Source organism: Doryrhamphus excisus, linkage group LG2 (assembly GCF_037039965.1).
Source record: "Doryrhamphus excisus strain RoL-2023G ecotype Guam linkage group LG2, RoL_Dexc_Guam_v1.1, whole genome shotgun sequence".
Taxonomy (NCBI): Eukaryota; Metazoa; Chordata; class Actinopteri; order Syngnathiformes; family Syngnathidae; genus Doryrhamphus; species Doryrhamphus excisus.
Genome location: NC_136358.1, coordinates 25,638,694 through 25,652,310, shown reverse-complemented (window position 1 = coordinate 25,652,310; position 13,617 = coordinate 25,638,694). Strand labels below are relative to the sequence as shown.

Here is a 13,617-nt window from a genome sequence, read left to right as displayed (position 1 = left end):
AGGGAAACCAAATAGAGACCTCAATAAGACGGTAAATGACAACCCCAATGAATGGAAAAGATGCGGCTCACATTGTCTGCTACTTCTTTGGAAAGTTGTTCAGCATCTCTGGAGTCGGGGCGAGACAAATTCTCTGAAAACCGCCTGTTAAGCCGCAGGGAGATTGGATACTGAACTATATCCAAGACAGATATGATTAGAATGTATCTCTAAGTTGTTGTGACATGAGGATTTGCTTTAAAAAACCACATATACACTCACTGATTTCTTTAGGGTTGGGCTTGATGAGAGCCTGAGGATGGTTGGGACTTCGGTGCACATTATCCGTAACCTTCCAGCGAACCACATCTGTGCCTTTGAGGGGGCCTGTCCTCACCATCGGCGTGTCCAGGTGGTCTGATGTGAGCAGAGAGTGGCGGAGGAGATACTCGTCCTCCTTGAATCCAACCATACGACCTTGGGGAGAAGAACAAAATGTATCAATAACCCAGCTGACTCACAATTGTCATTCCTTCATAGCTTACCTTTCCTACAGCAAGGCAGCAGGGCGAGACAGCTCTTTGGAGAGACAAAAGGACATTATTTGTAGTGAAACTTGTCTGACGGTAGACATTGTGGCCTTGGGGGCCCTTTGGAGCCAATGGCTGCAGTACATTCTAAAAGTGTATAGTTTAACAAAAAAAAACAGTTATTTTACAACAATAAAGTCAAAATATTAACAGAAAATCTAATGATAAAAAGATGTCATTTTAGGACAATAACGTTGTAATATTATGTTTGAAAATATTCATTCATTTTCATCATCATCATCATCATCCTTCATCCTGGACTGGTGGCGTAGCCAATCACAGGGCACATATAGACAAACAACCATTCACACTCACATTCATACCTATGGACAATTTGGAGTCGCCAATTAACCTAGCATGTTTTTGGAATGTGGGAGGAAACCGGAGTACCCGGAGAAAATCCCCGCATGCACGGGGAGAACATGCAAACTCCACACAGACATGGCCGAGGGTGGAATTGAACCCCGGTCTTGTTTGAAAATATTATTATAGATAAATATTATAAATATTATAATAATAATAGAAAATAATATAAATATTATTTTAGTAGCATACAGTTAAAATAAAAAAAACAAAATTTAAGTCATAATATTATCAAAACAAAATAAAGTTGTAATTTTTGGAAAAATTGTTTAGGGAAAAAGCAATAAAAATGAATACAAATATATGCTTGTCATACCTGGCAGCAGGTTTTGCAGCAGGCGCAATATTTCCAGCAGCAGAGCAGCAGCAGTGCCAGCAGGAGCAGAAGGAACAGGATGAGAGGGAGCAGCCAGAGGAGGCTGGCAGGAGGACAATCTGAAGATAAGGTCAGAAATGCAACAATTACACACATGTTGAGGCTTACAAATATTCATATTCGTTGTCGAAAGTTTTGTATTATCCTTATCACAGCCTCATGCTAAAAAGCAGGAAGTACATTCTATCAAAGTAATAACACATTTCTTTGTAGCAGCTAGTTTTTTTTAAATAATGCACTTATGACTGAGAGAAAATTTTGTCTTAATTTATCAACAAAACAAAACCCGCTGCTAAATTCAGTCATATGCAGGAAGTTATTATCTATATATATATATCTAGTATATCTATTATATATATAACAAGCAGGAAAAGCTTTGAAAAATAAAAACAAATGTAAGTTGCTGTTGTGAGAGCACATGAAATCCTGACATCACCTTTCTTCTTGAGAACCTGGACCTCCAAGTCTTTGGCCGCTGAAGCTTTGGCGTATTCCACAGTGTAATGGTACGTGCAGTCGTCATCCTCGTCACGGAAACTACACTTATCAAGCACCTTTTCCTCTGAAAACACACACATATTGCAACGTTTATAGCACTCATATGATGGCTAAATCATGGCCTTTTTCCACTTTATTATTTATTTATTACAATATTATTAATTGTCTAGTTTTTTATTATCGTTACGACTGCACAATGCTAAAAAGCAGGAAGGGTGTGGCTGGAATAAATTAAACAGACCGTTTGGTTCGAAAGCAGGAAATCCATGGAAACACTACTGGACCATCTAGAAAGCTTTATGTCGGGGTTATCATGTGTAGCAGCTCTATAGGAGTCCGCAACTCAATACAAAGGGCAGAAAATGAGCATAAGAAGCCCCCCTTGAAGAAGTCCATTATCCTTTCCAGCACCTTCTTTCAGTTCATCCACCATGACGACTCGGAAAGGACACTTGTCACACTCCTCTTTGTCCTTCTTCTCTCCTGTCTTCCAAGCTTGGCACTGAACGCAACTCCTTGTACCCTCACACACGCCGAGTTGGGCCTGGGTACAACACACAAACATGGTTATGTTGGAAAAAAAAACACTGCAAGTGTAAATCCATCAGTAAAAAAAGTCACTTGCTAGTTTATTATCTTTAGAATGACTATGCTGTGATAAATGCCCATCATATACGTATACTGTATATGATATAAACATAGAGTAAATGGAGAGCTGGTTCTCTTATTTGAAGCCAGATAGTCTCACCAAAAAAACATACATTAATGGTGAATGAATGTACAACATCAGTACAGATTTACACAAATGTACAGATCCATATACATACCTGGAAATTGGGCTCACAGGTGGAAGTCATTTCTAGACCAGATGCTGGACACTTGCATCGACCACATTCACATTTGCCGCGTCCATTGCACACTCCCTGCAATCAGGTATCATGGAAGGTGAAATGAGGAATTAAACCATTCCAAAGACAAAGACATTTAATAAGACCCTGGCAGTACTGACCCCCTTACTGTCCAGACAGGTCTGGTTGCTCTTGGGACATTCACAGGCATTTCCCTCCCAACCATCAGAGCAGACACAGCGGCCCATAATGCAGGATCCACGTTCTGATTAGGTTGGAAAAGGGAAGAAAATGATTAAGTGTGGCGTGTGGCCTGTATGCTTGTGGGAAGATGTCATACATACTCGTTACTGTGGAACCCGCTTATCTTGATAACACGCTGACGGACGTCGATATAAGCTGTTGTTGACCCAAACGGAAACTAATCATCGCTTGCACATTTACTTGCGACTTTGGCCGGAGACATAAGGACAATGGATAATAAATGATTTTTGACATGGTTCTGTGGTTAATTGGCTGGCCACCAGTCCAGGGTGTACCCCGCCTCTCGCCCGAAGACAGCTGGGATAGGCTCCAGCACGTGACCCTCGCGGGGATAAGCGTTAGAAAATGAATTAATGAATGAATAACATCTTCCAAATGACTTATTCCTTCATTTATCCATTTTATGATTGAAAATGCTTAATGTGGGCCACAAATACATAGAACTTTCTTATATATGCACATGTTTTGACTAATAAAACGCTGTATTCAACCACAAAACATGATCATTTATTCATTCATTATTTTTGGAATAAGTGTAATGAGTGAGGGAGCGGTGTCCGAATCACAATGTGGTTAGAAACAATGCTGTTAATACAATCCTACAGCAGATGTCATCATAAGCGGATGGATTTGTCACAGAAATGACTCCTTAAAGACTTGAGAGGGCACTTCCAATTTAGCTTATACCCAAAAGATGGTAAACGAGGCAAAGATGTCGTACCATTGCAGAGAAAGCCTCCGAATCGCTGACACTGAGTTCGGTCATACTGGCAGTAGGGGCCTTCAAACTGATCGGGGTTGTAGCACACACAGGTTCCACACTCCAGGCAGTCCCCACGGCCAGAACAAGGTTCGGTCGAGCCGGGACCGATACACTGGCTGGTGTCAAGAGCTGAAACGCTCGCTGAACAGTTACAGAACGTACTCAGCCTGAAATAAAGAACACAAGAAATGAAATGCACTGCCGTATTCTCTGAAACATGGTACAATTACAAAGTACTTGAAGTGAACCTCACCAGCCGTCATAGCACTGACACTTCCCACACACAAGGTCTCCGTTGCCATGGCATCTGGGTGCCTTGCGGAGGGCAGTCTACAGGACACAAAATATATTAGGATGAAGCCTCCCTCTCTGAAGCGTGAGTGTCATTTAAGGGTCGAGGGTGTCTACCTTCTCACAGTCACACTTGGGGCACAGAACGCTGGCTTTAACATTCACGGCAGAGTTGAAGGTGGTAGGTTTGACTCTCATCGTGCCCTCTTTTTCATCCACATCCATCTGACAGACCGGAGACTCATCAACCAGTCTCTGGGCTTTGAGTCGCATTTTGAATTTGCCCTGCAGCAAATACAAATTTAGAGGGTCTTCCCAAAATGTTTTCTGTATGCGGTTGTCTTTATATTATATTCGATATTCTTAATAGTTGATTGGTTGTCCAGCACAGACACTTACAATTGCGCCAGGCTTGAAATCAAACTTTCCGTATTCTGCGACAGCTTCATCCGTGGACAAGAACTGAGCCTCAAAGGCTTTGGGTCTGTCCTCTGCACGAATGCTCATTTTGGAACGGATGTTCTGGAAGAAAACACACGGCCATGACTTGTTTTGTTCAAATCCCACTAACAAGTTCTCATGATAAAGTTTTTTTTTTTTTTTTTTACATCAAAGGCAATTTCCATGACTTGAAGGATGTTGGATGAGTCTTCCTGCAGCAGGCCCACCTCAGCGATCGGGAAGTACTCTTGGAGTTTCTTAAAAAGCAAGAGCACAATAGATTATGTAACAACGCTTTGTCGCATACAGCAGCTCGGCCAAAATAACCACCGACCTTGTAGTACGAGTAGGAATAGTTGGTAACGGCGAATACGGGAATGATGTTATTTTTGCCGAGCAGACGGACCAGCGTGGGTATGGAGGGGTAATCTTGCTTGATATCTTCGGTATATTTGCCATTCGCATCCAGGTGGCACTGCTCGTCGTTGCGTGGCAGGATGCCCGACAGCACGTTGGCGCCGTCGGCCTCGTAGTGGAAAGCGGATTCAGTGGAGAAAACCAGCAGATGTGTGCTCTGTTGTCTCCAACCAATCTCATCCTGATGATAAGACATTTTGTTAATAAAGAATGGTGGACCTTTGAGATTTTCGAAATACAGAACGACATTTATAAAAATAATATTTATAGGTCAGAGAATTGGAAAAAGCATAAAATGATTTGAAGAGTTTGGATGTGGTTATTATGAATGCATATTCTTACCCCGCAGACGGCAGCTTGGAGTATGGCATCAAAGCCTCCTTCTGGAGCATCCAGGTTTCCAGAGATCCTTTCCTTCTGAAGCTCGCTGTTAAAGAAGTCCAAGTTGTTGGTCAGCTTGATGACATTTTGAAATGAGAATGGAGGGTCACTGTTGGGCCACGGTTGAGCGAGTCTGAAGGAAATACCAGGGAAGAACAAAAATGACTTAATGATTTTTCATTGGGTGCCTGCCCCAAATGTTCTAACTTTTTCTTACTTAGTGGGTCTCATGTCAGTTTGGGGCTCAATCACTTTGTCCACAAACTTTCCAAATCCGATGGTGTAGTCATCTGACAGCTTCGCCGCCAGCGTAGCTTTGAGACAAAAGCATTGTTTTGTCAGTGGGACGGCGACAGCCATCATAAAAAGGAATCACTCACCCAGCTCCTTGCCCATCCTCTTCAAGTTGTCCAAGTCGTCTTCCATAGAATTGGAGAAGTCCATAAGAATGTACAAATCTAGAGGACCTTTAGTTGGAGCAAACACCTCCACATCCACCATCTTCTCCTCCCCGGGTAGAAAAGACATGGTCATTTCTTGCGGGGACACCTGCGACTGTTGCATTTGGACATTGATCTGTTGTTTCTGTGCAAGGATGAAGGAGAATGTTATGGAATTTGAGCATTTCTGGGTGTAACAAATAAGGGAAGGCATTGGCGACAGATGAGAGGACTTACTCTATCAATGGACATACTGCTTTGGGCGGTGATCACTGCAGCAGCACTGCAGCCGTGGGCCAGAATGTTTTCATACAGGTCACAGCGAGGGCCGTTAAAGGTCTAAAAACAAGGAGGACTCACCAGTAAGGAACAATCAACAATGCTTTCTGGCTGGTCATTTATTCTTAGTGGCACTCTTAGATAGCACATTGGAAAAAGTGCATAGTTACATTTCTATTTTTGTATTCCAAATGACTTTATTCCACAATAACAAGAAGATATTTTGTCATTTTATGAAACAATTTCCAGTCCAATATGGAATATTTTCCGACTTATCGGAAAAGCACTCTCAAGTTAGATAGCACATTGGAAAAAGTGCATAGTTACGTTCCTATTTTTGTATTCCAAATGACTTTATTCCACAATAAGAAGATATTTTGTCATTTTATGAAACAATTTCCAGTCCAATATGGAATATTTTCCAATTTATCGAAAAAGCACTCTCAAGTTAGATAGCACATTGGAAAAAGTGCATAGTTACATTCCTATTTTTGTATTCCAAATGACTTTATTCCACAATAACAAGAAGATATTTTGTCATTTTATGAAACAATTTCCAGTCCAATATGGAATATTTTCCGACTTATCAGAAAAGCACTCTCAAGTTAGATAGCACATTGGAAAAAGTGCATAGTTACGTTCCTATTTTTGTATTCCAAATGACTTTATTCCACAATAAGAAGATATTTTGTCATTTTATGAAACAATTTCCAGTCCAATATGGAATATTTTCAGACTTATCGGAAAAGCACTCTCAAGTTAGATAGCACATTGGAAAAAGTGCATAGTTACGTTCCTATTTTTGTATTCCAAATGACTTTATTCCACAATAAGAAGATATTTTGTCATTTTATGAAACAATTTCCAGTCCAATATGGAATATTTTCCGACTTATCGGAAAAGCACTCTCAAGTTAGATAGCACATTGGAAAAAGTGCATAGTTACGTTCCTATTTTTGTATTCCAAATGACTTTATTCCACAATAAGAAGATATTTTGTCATTTTATGAAACAATTTCCAGTCCAATATGGAATATTTTCCAACTTATCGGAAAAGCACTCTCAAGTTAGGTAGCACATTGGAAAAAGTGCATAGTTACGTTCCTATTTTTGTATTCCAAATGACTTTATTCCACAATAACAAGAAGATATTTTGTCATTTTATGAAACAATTTCCAGTCCAATATGGAATATTTTCCGACTTATCGGAAAAGCACTCTCAAGTTAGATAGCACATTGGAAAAAGTGCATAGTTACGTTCCTATTTTTGTATTCCAAATGACTTTATTCCACAATAACAAGAAGATATTTTGTCATTTTATGAAACAATTTCCAGTCCAATATGGAATATTTTCCGACTTATCAGAAAAGCACTCTCAAGTTAGATAGCACATTGGAAAAAGTGCATAGTTACATTTCTATTTTTGTATTCCAAATGACTTTATTCCACAATAACAAGAAGATATTTTGTCATTTTATGAAACAATTTCCAGTCCAATATGGAATATTTTCCGACTTATCGGAAAAGCACTCTCAAGTTAGATAGCACATTGGAAAAAGTGCATAGTTACGTTCCTATTTTTGTATTCCAAATGACTTTATTCCACAATAAGAAGATATTTTGTCATTTTATGAAACAATTTCCAGTCCAATATGGAATATTTTCCGACTTATCGGAAAAGCACTCTCAAGTTAGATAGCACATTGGAAAAAGTGCATAGTTACATTCCTATTTTTGTATTCCAAATGACTTTATTTCGCAATAACAAGAAGATATTTTGTCATTTTATGAAACAATTTCCAGTCCAATATGGAATATTTTCCGACTTATCGGGAAAAGCGGCTGCAAAGGTTCATCCACTATCACCATTACTCAGACCAATGATGAACAACAGGGGAAAAAATTCAGGAAGAACAAAGAGTTGGCTCAAGACAAATTTCTTTTATGTTCCTATTTTATGCTCTGACCTCATCAGGACAGTATGCACAGCCTTTCCCCGCCTGCAGGCATTCTGAGCAGGTTTTGGACCTGGAAGCGAAGCAATAGTTCGCTGTGGGGGAAAGAGAGATGAAAGTGAGAAGGACACCCAAGAAAAATACACTTGACTTGATCATACTTTGAAAGTATTACTACATAATGATTATGAAAATGTTGATGCTGACCTACAGTAGTAATAAAGGACTCATTTGGGGACCAATTGGATATTTTGGTGTGGTACGGCACAGTGGCCGGGAATCACTGTATTAGATCTAGATTCATACGTACCTTCGGTATAAGAGCGGGTCAACAGGATGAGCAGAAGCCAAAGGCCCACTGAGAGACGTAAGGTCCATCTCCCCATCTCCTCCCTACAACTGAAACACACAAAGAATACATACAGAAGGGGTGACATTTGTGGTGCAACCTACGGGTTACGGGTCCAAAATCCTTTGAAACACATGCCACCGTACATGGAATACAGATCATTTCGAGGTTTTTCTTACTAGGATGGCTCCTATGTTTTGCAACAAAATTTGCTCAAATTCTACAGACAGGCACCTGTTAGTCCCCTAAAGGTCTACACCAAATTTGGTGGCAATTCAAGTCATATAGCAGGGGTGCAAGTTTGCCTGATTTTCACCCTTTAGCGTGCTTTGGTTCTGGAGGAGAAGACTTGTACACAAACAACAAGGCTAAAAAGTCCTGTAACAAAAAAAAAAAGGGAGGCGGAAGATATCATTTGAACCACCTGCACTTTCCCTTGGTCAAGGTCAAGCAAAGGTAAACAGAAGATATCACTTGCTTGACATTTCTAACTACACACAACATTTGCATCTAAGATTAACTTAGATTAACTCATTCAATACCATCCATTTTAGACCATTTTGACTGAGGCACACATGGAACCTACCAAAAACAAAGATTAGACAGGAAAAAAAGGTTTCTTTCTACCCCTTTCCGTTCTTTAGCAATTAACCATAAAACATAAATAAGTTTCAGGAAAATATAAAAATCTGTGGAACACAAATGTCCCCCGAGCCGCACTTTTATACTGTCATGCACCCATACCAATAATGACATGTTCCATGCAGGTACCTGTTGGTGTGACAATAGCAACTGGTCACAGGAAGACAAACATGGGTGTGTGTGTGTGTGGTGTGGTACTATCCCATCATGCTTTGCCAGGTGGTGATGTTGTAAACGCTGATCAAATACATGCCGCAATCACGCTGGAAGAAGTGAGAGTGAACAAAGGGTGCAGTGTGGCCTGAAATGTCTCCAGTCTTCCACGGTACGTGGGCAGATCACACACACTCACTGTGCCATAAATGACTAAATACAACAATTAAAATAAAGGCTATTTTGTCCGCTGATGATTCATAACACAGAAAGAATTTCTCCTGGAGGTGAGAGATGGACTTGTTGAAGTTAAAAACACATGGGAAAGACACCTTAACACCAGCTTGTGAATATCACCTCACTATCACAACAGGTGTGTGTGTGTGTGTCCCATAAATCACTGACCAAGAGTGGTGTGGGCAGACACGCCATCTCCATTCCTTACAAAACATTTCCATCAAGCACAGTGACGTGTTTTGGAAGATATACGGTTTAAATAAGACAACACTTAATAATACATTCGATGTTGCTCGCCAGATTGCTACAGCCAGAAGCGACTGCCGCATGCCCTCTGGCAAAAACCTCTAGCACACTGACAATGCAGGTCTTTGGGATTTACAATATAAACATGTCTTTCATCTTTGTGTAGTATGATCTGGTTTCCTAGTCATTGCACCTTTTCAAGCGTAATCTCCAAAGGTTCTACTTTTATTTTGTTCTACTACTCTTGATCTGGAAAAAGTACCTTAGCCGTACGTGGACTATGAGGTACATATTGTACCTCAAGGGAAAGACACTGACTGGTACTGTACTCCTGTTTCTGACAGTAAAGCATCCTAATCTCTTTTATCTATGCTCCACGAATGAGAAATGACAAATAATATTCAGTGTTCAAAGGGTCAAAGGTCATATTTGCCCTGCAAAGCAGTGATTATTTTCACAATTAGTTACAGTTAGTTAACAGTTAACCAGCAGTCACCTTTTCCCAGTACACGAAGAGTGTGTTACATTGTAATAATAATTTGAGAGAATATAAAAGATCTCAAAGCAAACAAACCTGTTCCTGCTCCCACCAGTCCAAGTTCAGAAATCCAACAATTACTTTAAAAAAGAAAAAAAAAAAAGACCCAAATCCTTTTCGGCATGCGTGGCCTAGGAGTTTGGTGAAGATTTTCTTTATCCAAAGTCCTCTACGAATGCTGGTGTAACAAAAAAAAAAAAAAGTGTTTCTCGTGTTGTTTTGCGTCTTCCGTCTCGTATAGCCTGTCCTGGTCAAATATTGACTGAAATGCCCATAAACCCAGAAAAGCAAGTGTGTGATACGGAGAAATAGCAAGCAGAGCCACTGACCGAATGTGACTTGATCCCTCCTTTAACCCCCGATCACACACCCTCCAACCAGGTGAGAGGGGTTACTCCCTTCCTGGACCTCTAGCTCTTCCACACCCTGCTAGGAGGTAAAAGCTCCACACCTCTGTCACATTCCACTCCAACAGCCGTTACCTGTGTGGGCTTGAGCGTGGGGGCGCCAGGCCCCTCCTTTGACGGCCTCATCCCAAACTCATGGGTGTGGCACACAGAGCAGAATACTGCCTGCAGGCCATGGGAAATACTCGGATTGTTGTGTTCACACATCCTGATGGCCATTTTCCTTTGTCAAATATTTCATAGGAACCATTGATGTTTTCCTTCTTCTAGAAACGTTGCCTTTGCACGTGCACAACTGCTCCGGCAGAATGGCACTGAATGTGACATTCAATCCTCAAGTGCTCACCGTTTACAAAGTATTGTGTACACTCTACAAAGTACAGTATGAATAAGACCGACCCATGTCAGAGTTCAGAGTTTCTCATTAACTAATGATTCTCAGCATTTTTGAGCCACAAACCTAAGTTGTACTCTTTTCAAGCACTCCAACAAATTTAAAAATATTGCGAAAAAAAATATTACGATCCATTTTTTTTTAGCGTTATCTTTTTAAATTATAAAACATCCTTGTTAGCAGCCTATTAGCTTGCTAATATGTTGAAAAAGGAACCGGAAGTCAGCTCCATCTCCTACCAATGACATCATCAGCAGTCGACTCTGTAGTTATTTGGTAACCAACACAGTTACACTACAAGGTTTGACTTTTTTTTTTTTTTTTTTACACAAAACATGTTTTTATAGTTTTCCAATTGCATTAACATGTCAGAGTTCAAAGCTTTCTCATTAACTAGTGATTCTCAGCCTTTTTGATCCACAAAGCTAAGTTTTATTCTTTTCAAGCACTCCAACAAATGTAAAAATATTAAAAAATATTGAGAAAAAAATATTCCGATCCATTTTTTTAGCGTTATCTTTTTAAATTATAAAACATCCTTGTTAGCAGCCTATTAGCTTGCTAATATGTAGAAAAAAGAACCGGAAGTCAGCTCCATCTCCTACCAATGACATCATCAGCAGTTGACTCTGTAGTTATTTGGTAATCAACACAGTTACACTACAAGGTTTGACATTTTTTTTTACACAAAACATGTTTTCATAGTTTTCCAATTGCCCTGTTAGCATGTCAGAGTTCAAAGCTTTCTCATTAACTAGTGATTCTCAGCCTTTTTAATCCACGAACCTAAGTTTTATTCTTTTCAAGCACTCATTTTTTTTAAGCGTTATCTTTTTAAATTATAAAACATCCTTGTTAGCAGCCTATTAGCTTGCTAATATGTAGAAAAAGGAACCGGAAGTCAGCTCCATCTCCTACCAATGACATCATCAGCAGTCGACTCTGTAGTTATTTGGTAATCAACACAGTTACACTACAAGGTTTGACATTTTTTTTTACACAAAACATGTTTTCATAGTTTTCCAATTGCCCTGTTAGCATGTCAGAGTTCAAAGCTTTCTCATTAACTAGTGATTCTCAGCCTTTTTGATCCACAAACCTAAGTTTTATTCTTTTCAAGCACTCATTTTTTTTAAGCGTTATCTTTTTAAATTATAAAACATCCTTGTTAGCAGCCTATTAGCTTGCTAATATGTAGAAAAAGGAACCGGAAGTCAGCTCCATCTCCTACCAATGACATCATCAGCAGTCGACTCTGTAGTTATTTGATAATCAACACAGTTACACTACAAGGTTTGACATTTTTTTTACACAAAACATGTTTTCATAGTTTTCCAATTGCACTGTTAGCATGTCAGAGTTCAAAGCTTTCTCCTTAACTCGTGATTCTCAGCCTTTTTGATACACGAACCTAAGTTTTATTCTTTTCAAGCACTCATTTTTTTTAAGCGTTATCTTTTTAAATTATAAAACATCCTTGTTAGCAGACTATTAGCTTGCTAATATGTGGGGGAAAAGGAACCGGAAGTCAGCTCCATCTCCTACCAATGACACCATCAGCAGTTAACTGTAGTTATTTGGTAACCAACACAGTTACACTACAAGGTTTGACATTTTTTACACAAAACATGTTTTTTTTTATAGTTTTCCAATTGCATGTTAGCATGACAGACAGTAAGGAAAGCCTTTAGACATTGTGACACATACGTATGGGAAGCAACGAGTTAACCCAGCTGAGAAGTGATAGCAATCCTTTCTTCTCCCAGCGTACATAAAACAATGGACAACCGTGGCATGCAAAGTTCAGGCCCTAGAAACCAGATCGGGTTCACTACAATAGCTAACTTCTTTCTCAACAGGAGTACAACTTTTGCAGGTTGCAACTCAGACTCCTCCCCTGCTTTTTCATGTCTGACACTTTAGTAGTGACACTGATCTCCAAACAGCCATTTGATTTACTTCAAAGGTATGAGGCATGGGAAAATGTTATTGTCGATTCACGTACATACTTTGGATTTTTAAATTATTCCCGTCACATAGCACCACATTCTCAAAAGTGTAACATTTCAACTTTGTAGCTGCAGGCATTTGTCACAGGGTGAAAACAAAATTGCTCACAAAAACATCCCATCTAATTCAAAGATGGGCATAAGATACCAGGTTACTTCATGCATCAAGGAACCTTAGGGGACTAAGCCTTAATTACCCCTTAACCTCCCACAGGGCAAAAGTTACAGTACGATAGAGAACAAAACTTAAATGGCACCACTATCAACATACTAGTCTGAAATAAACTTGATTGTGTCCTCTAAAAACATGCAAAATATGCCTGGAAATGTTACTTACCGGGAACTACAGGTTGTCCTGGTGAAGTGGAGGCATGAAGAGCCTCACACAAGAGCTGCCCCCCCTGCAGACAAACTACTGAGAAACTGCTCAAGACAGTTCTCTCTCTACTCTCACACTACCATCTGATCCCAGTCTGGTTCACTCACTCATTTACATGATAAAAAAACTGTCTACTTTTGGATCAGTGAGTTCATTCATGGATGAATGCACCCCTCACTTCTCCACCCCCCCCCCAAAATGCCAAATTAGCTGCAGCGGACCTTGGGGACACATCAGTGACTTGTGCACAAGACTTAACAGCACATTGCAGTTTTTGTTCTAATACTTATTAATATGACAGCTTACAGAATAAAAGTGTTTGTGAAAGCCTAAAATTTACATAAATATATGCGTTTTGCAAGATATGGTTGTATCTA

At 39.7% G+C, this 13,617-nt stretch overlaps 1 protein-coding gene across 6 annotated transcripts in view; it reads right to left on the bottom strand.

Annotated features, from left to right (window-relative positions):
- itgb4 (integrin, beta 4) overlaps positions 1-13,422 on the bottom strand; it is a 24,097-nt gene extending 10,675 nt beyond the window's left edge. Inside the window, exons 1-21 of one of the 6 annotated variants that reach the window (XM_058062050.2) lie at positions 13,199-13,422; positions 8,197-8,285; positions 7,899-7,981; positions 5,889-5,990; positions 5,592-5,796; positions 5,429-5,525; positions 5,173-5,344; positions 4,748-5,011; positions 4,581-4,670; positions 4,372-4,494; positions 4,090-4,257; positions 3,935-4,011; positions 3,640-3,848; positions 2,816-2,919; positions 2,634-2,729; positions 2,218-2,350; positions 1,745-1,870; positions 1,249-1,367; positions 525-558; positions 262-456; positions 72-175 (exon numbers count right to left, since the gene is read on the bottom strand). In XM_058062050.2, coding sequence (XP_057918033.2) covers positions 72-175; positions 262-456; positions 525-558; positions 1,249-1,367; positions 1,745-1,870; positions 2,218-2,350; positions 2,634-2,729; positions 2,816-2,919; positions 3,640-3,848; positions 3,935-4,011; positions 4,090-4,257; positions 4,372-4,494; positions 4,581-4,670; positions 4,748-5,011; positions 5,173-5,344; positions 5,429-5,525; positions 5,592-5,796; positions 5,889-5,990; positions 7,899-7,981; positions 8,197-8,272 — 2,577 coding nt within the window. In that variant the 5' untranslated portion in view covers positions 8,273-8,285; positions 13,199-13,422. Of the gene's footprint in view, positions 1-71; positions 176-261; positions 457-524; positions 559-1,248; positions 1,368-1,744; positions 1,871-2,217; positions 2,351-2,633; positions 2,730-2,815; positions 2,920-3,639; positions 3,849-3,934; positions 4,012-4,089; positions 4,258-4,371; positions 4,495-4,580; positions 4,671-4,747; positions 5,012-5,172; positions 5,345-5,428; positions 5,526-5,591; positions 5,797-5,888; positions 5,991-7,898; positions 7,982-8,196; positions 8,286-10,087; positions 10,817-13,198 lie in introns of those variants that run through there. The other 5 variants (XM_058062052.2, XM_058062049.2, XM_058062051.2 and 2 more) reach the window with 5 other exon arrangements.
- Positions 13,423-13,617: the final 195 nt, after the last annotated feature.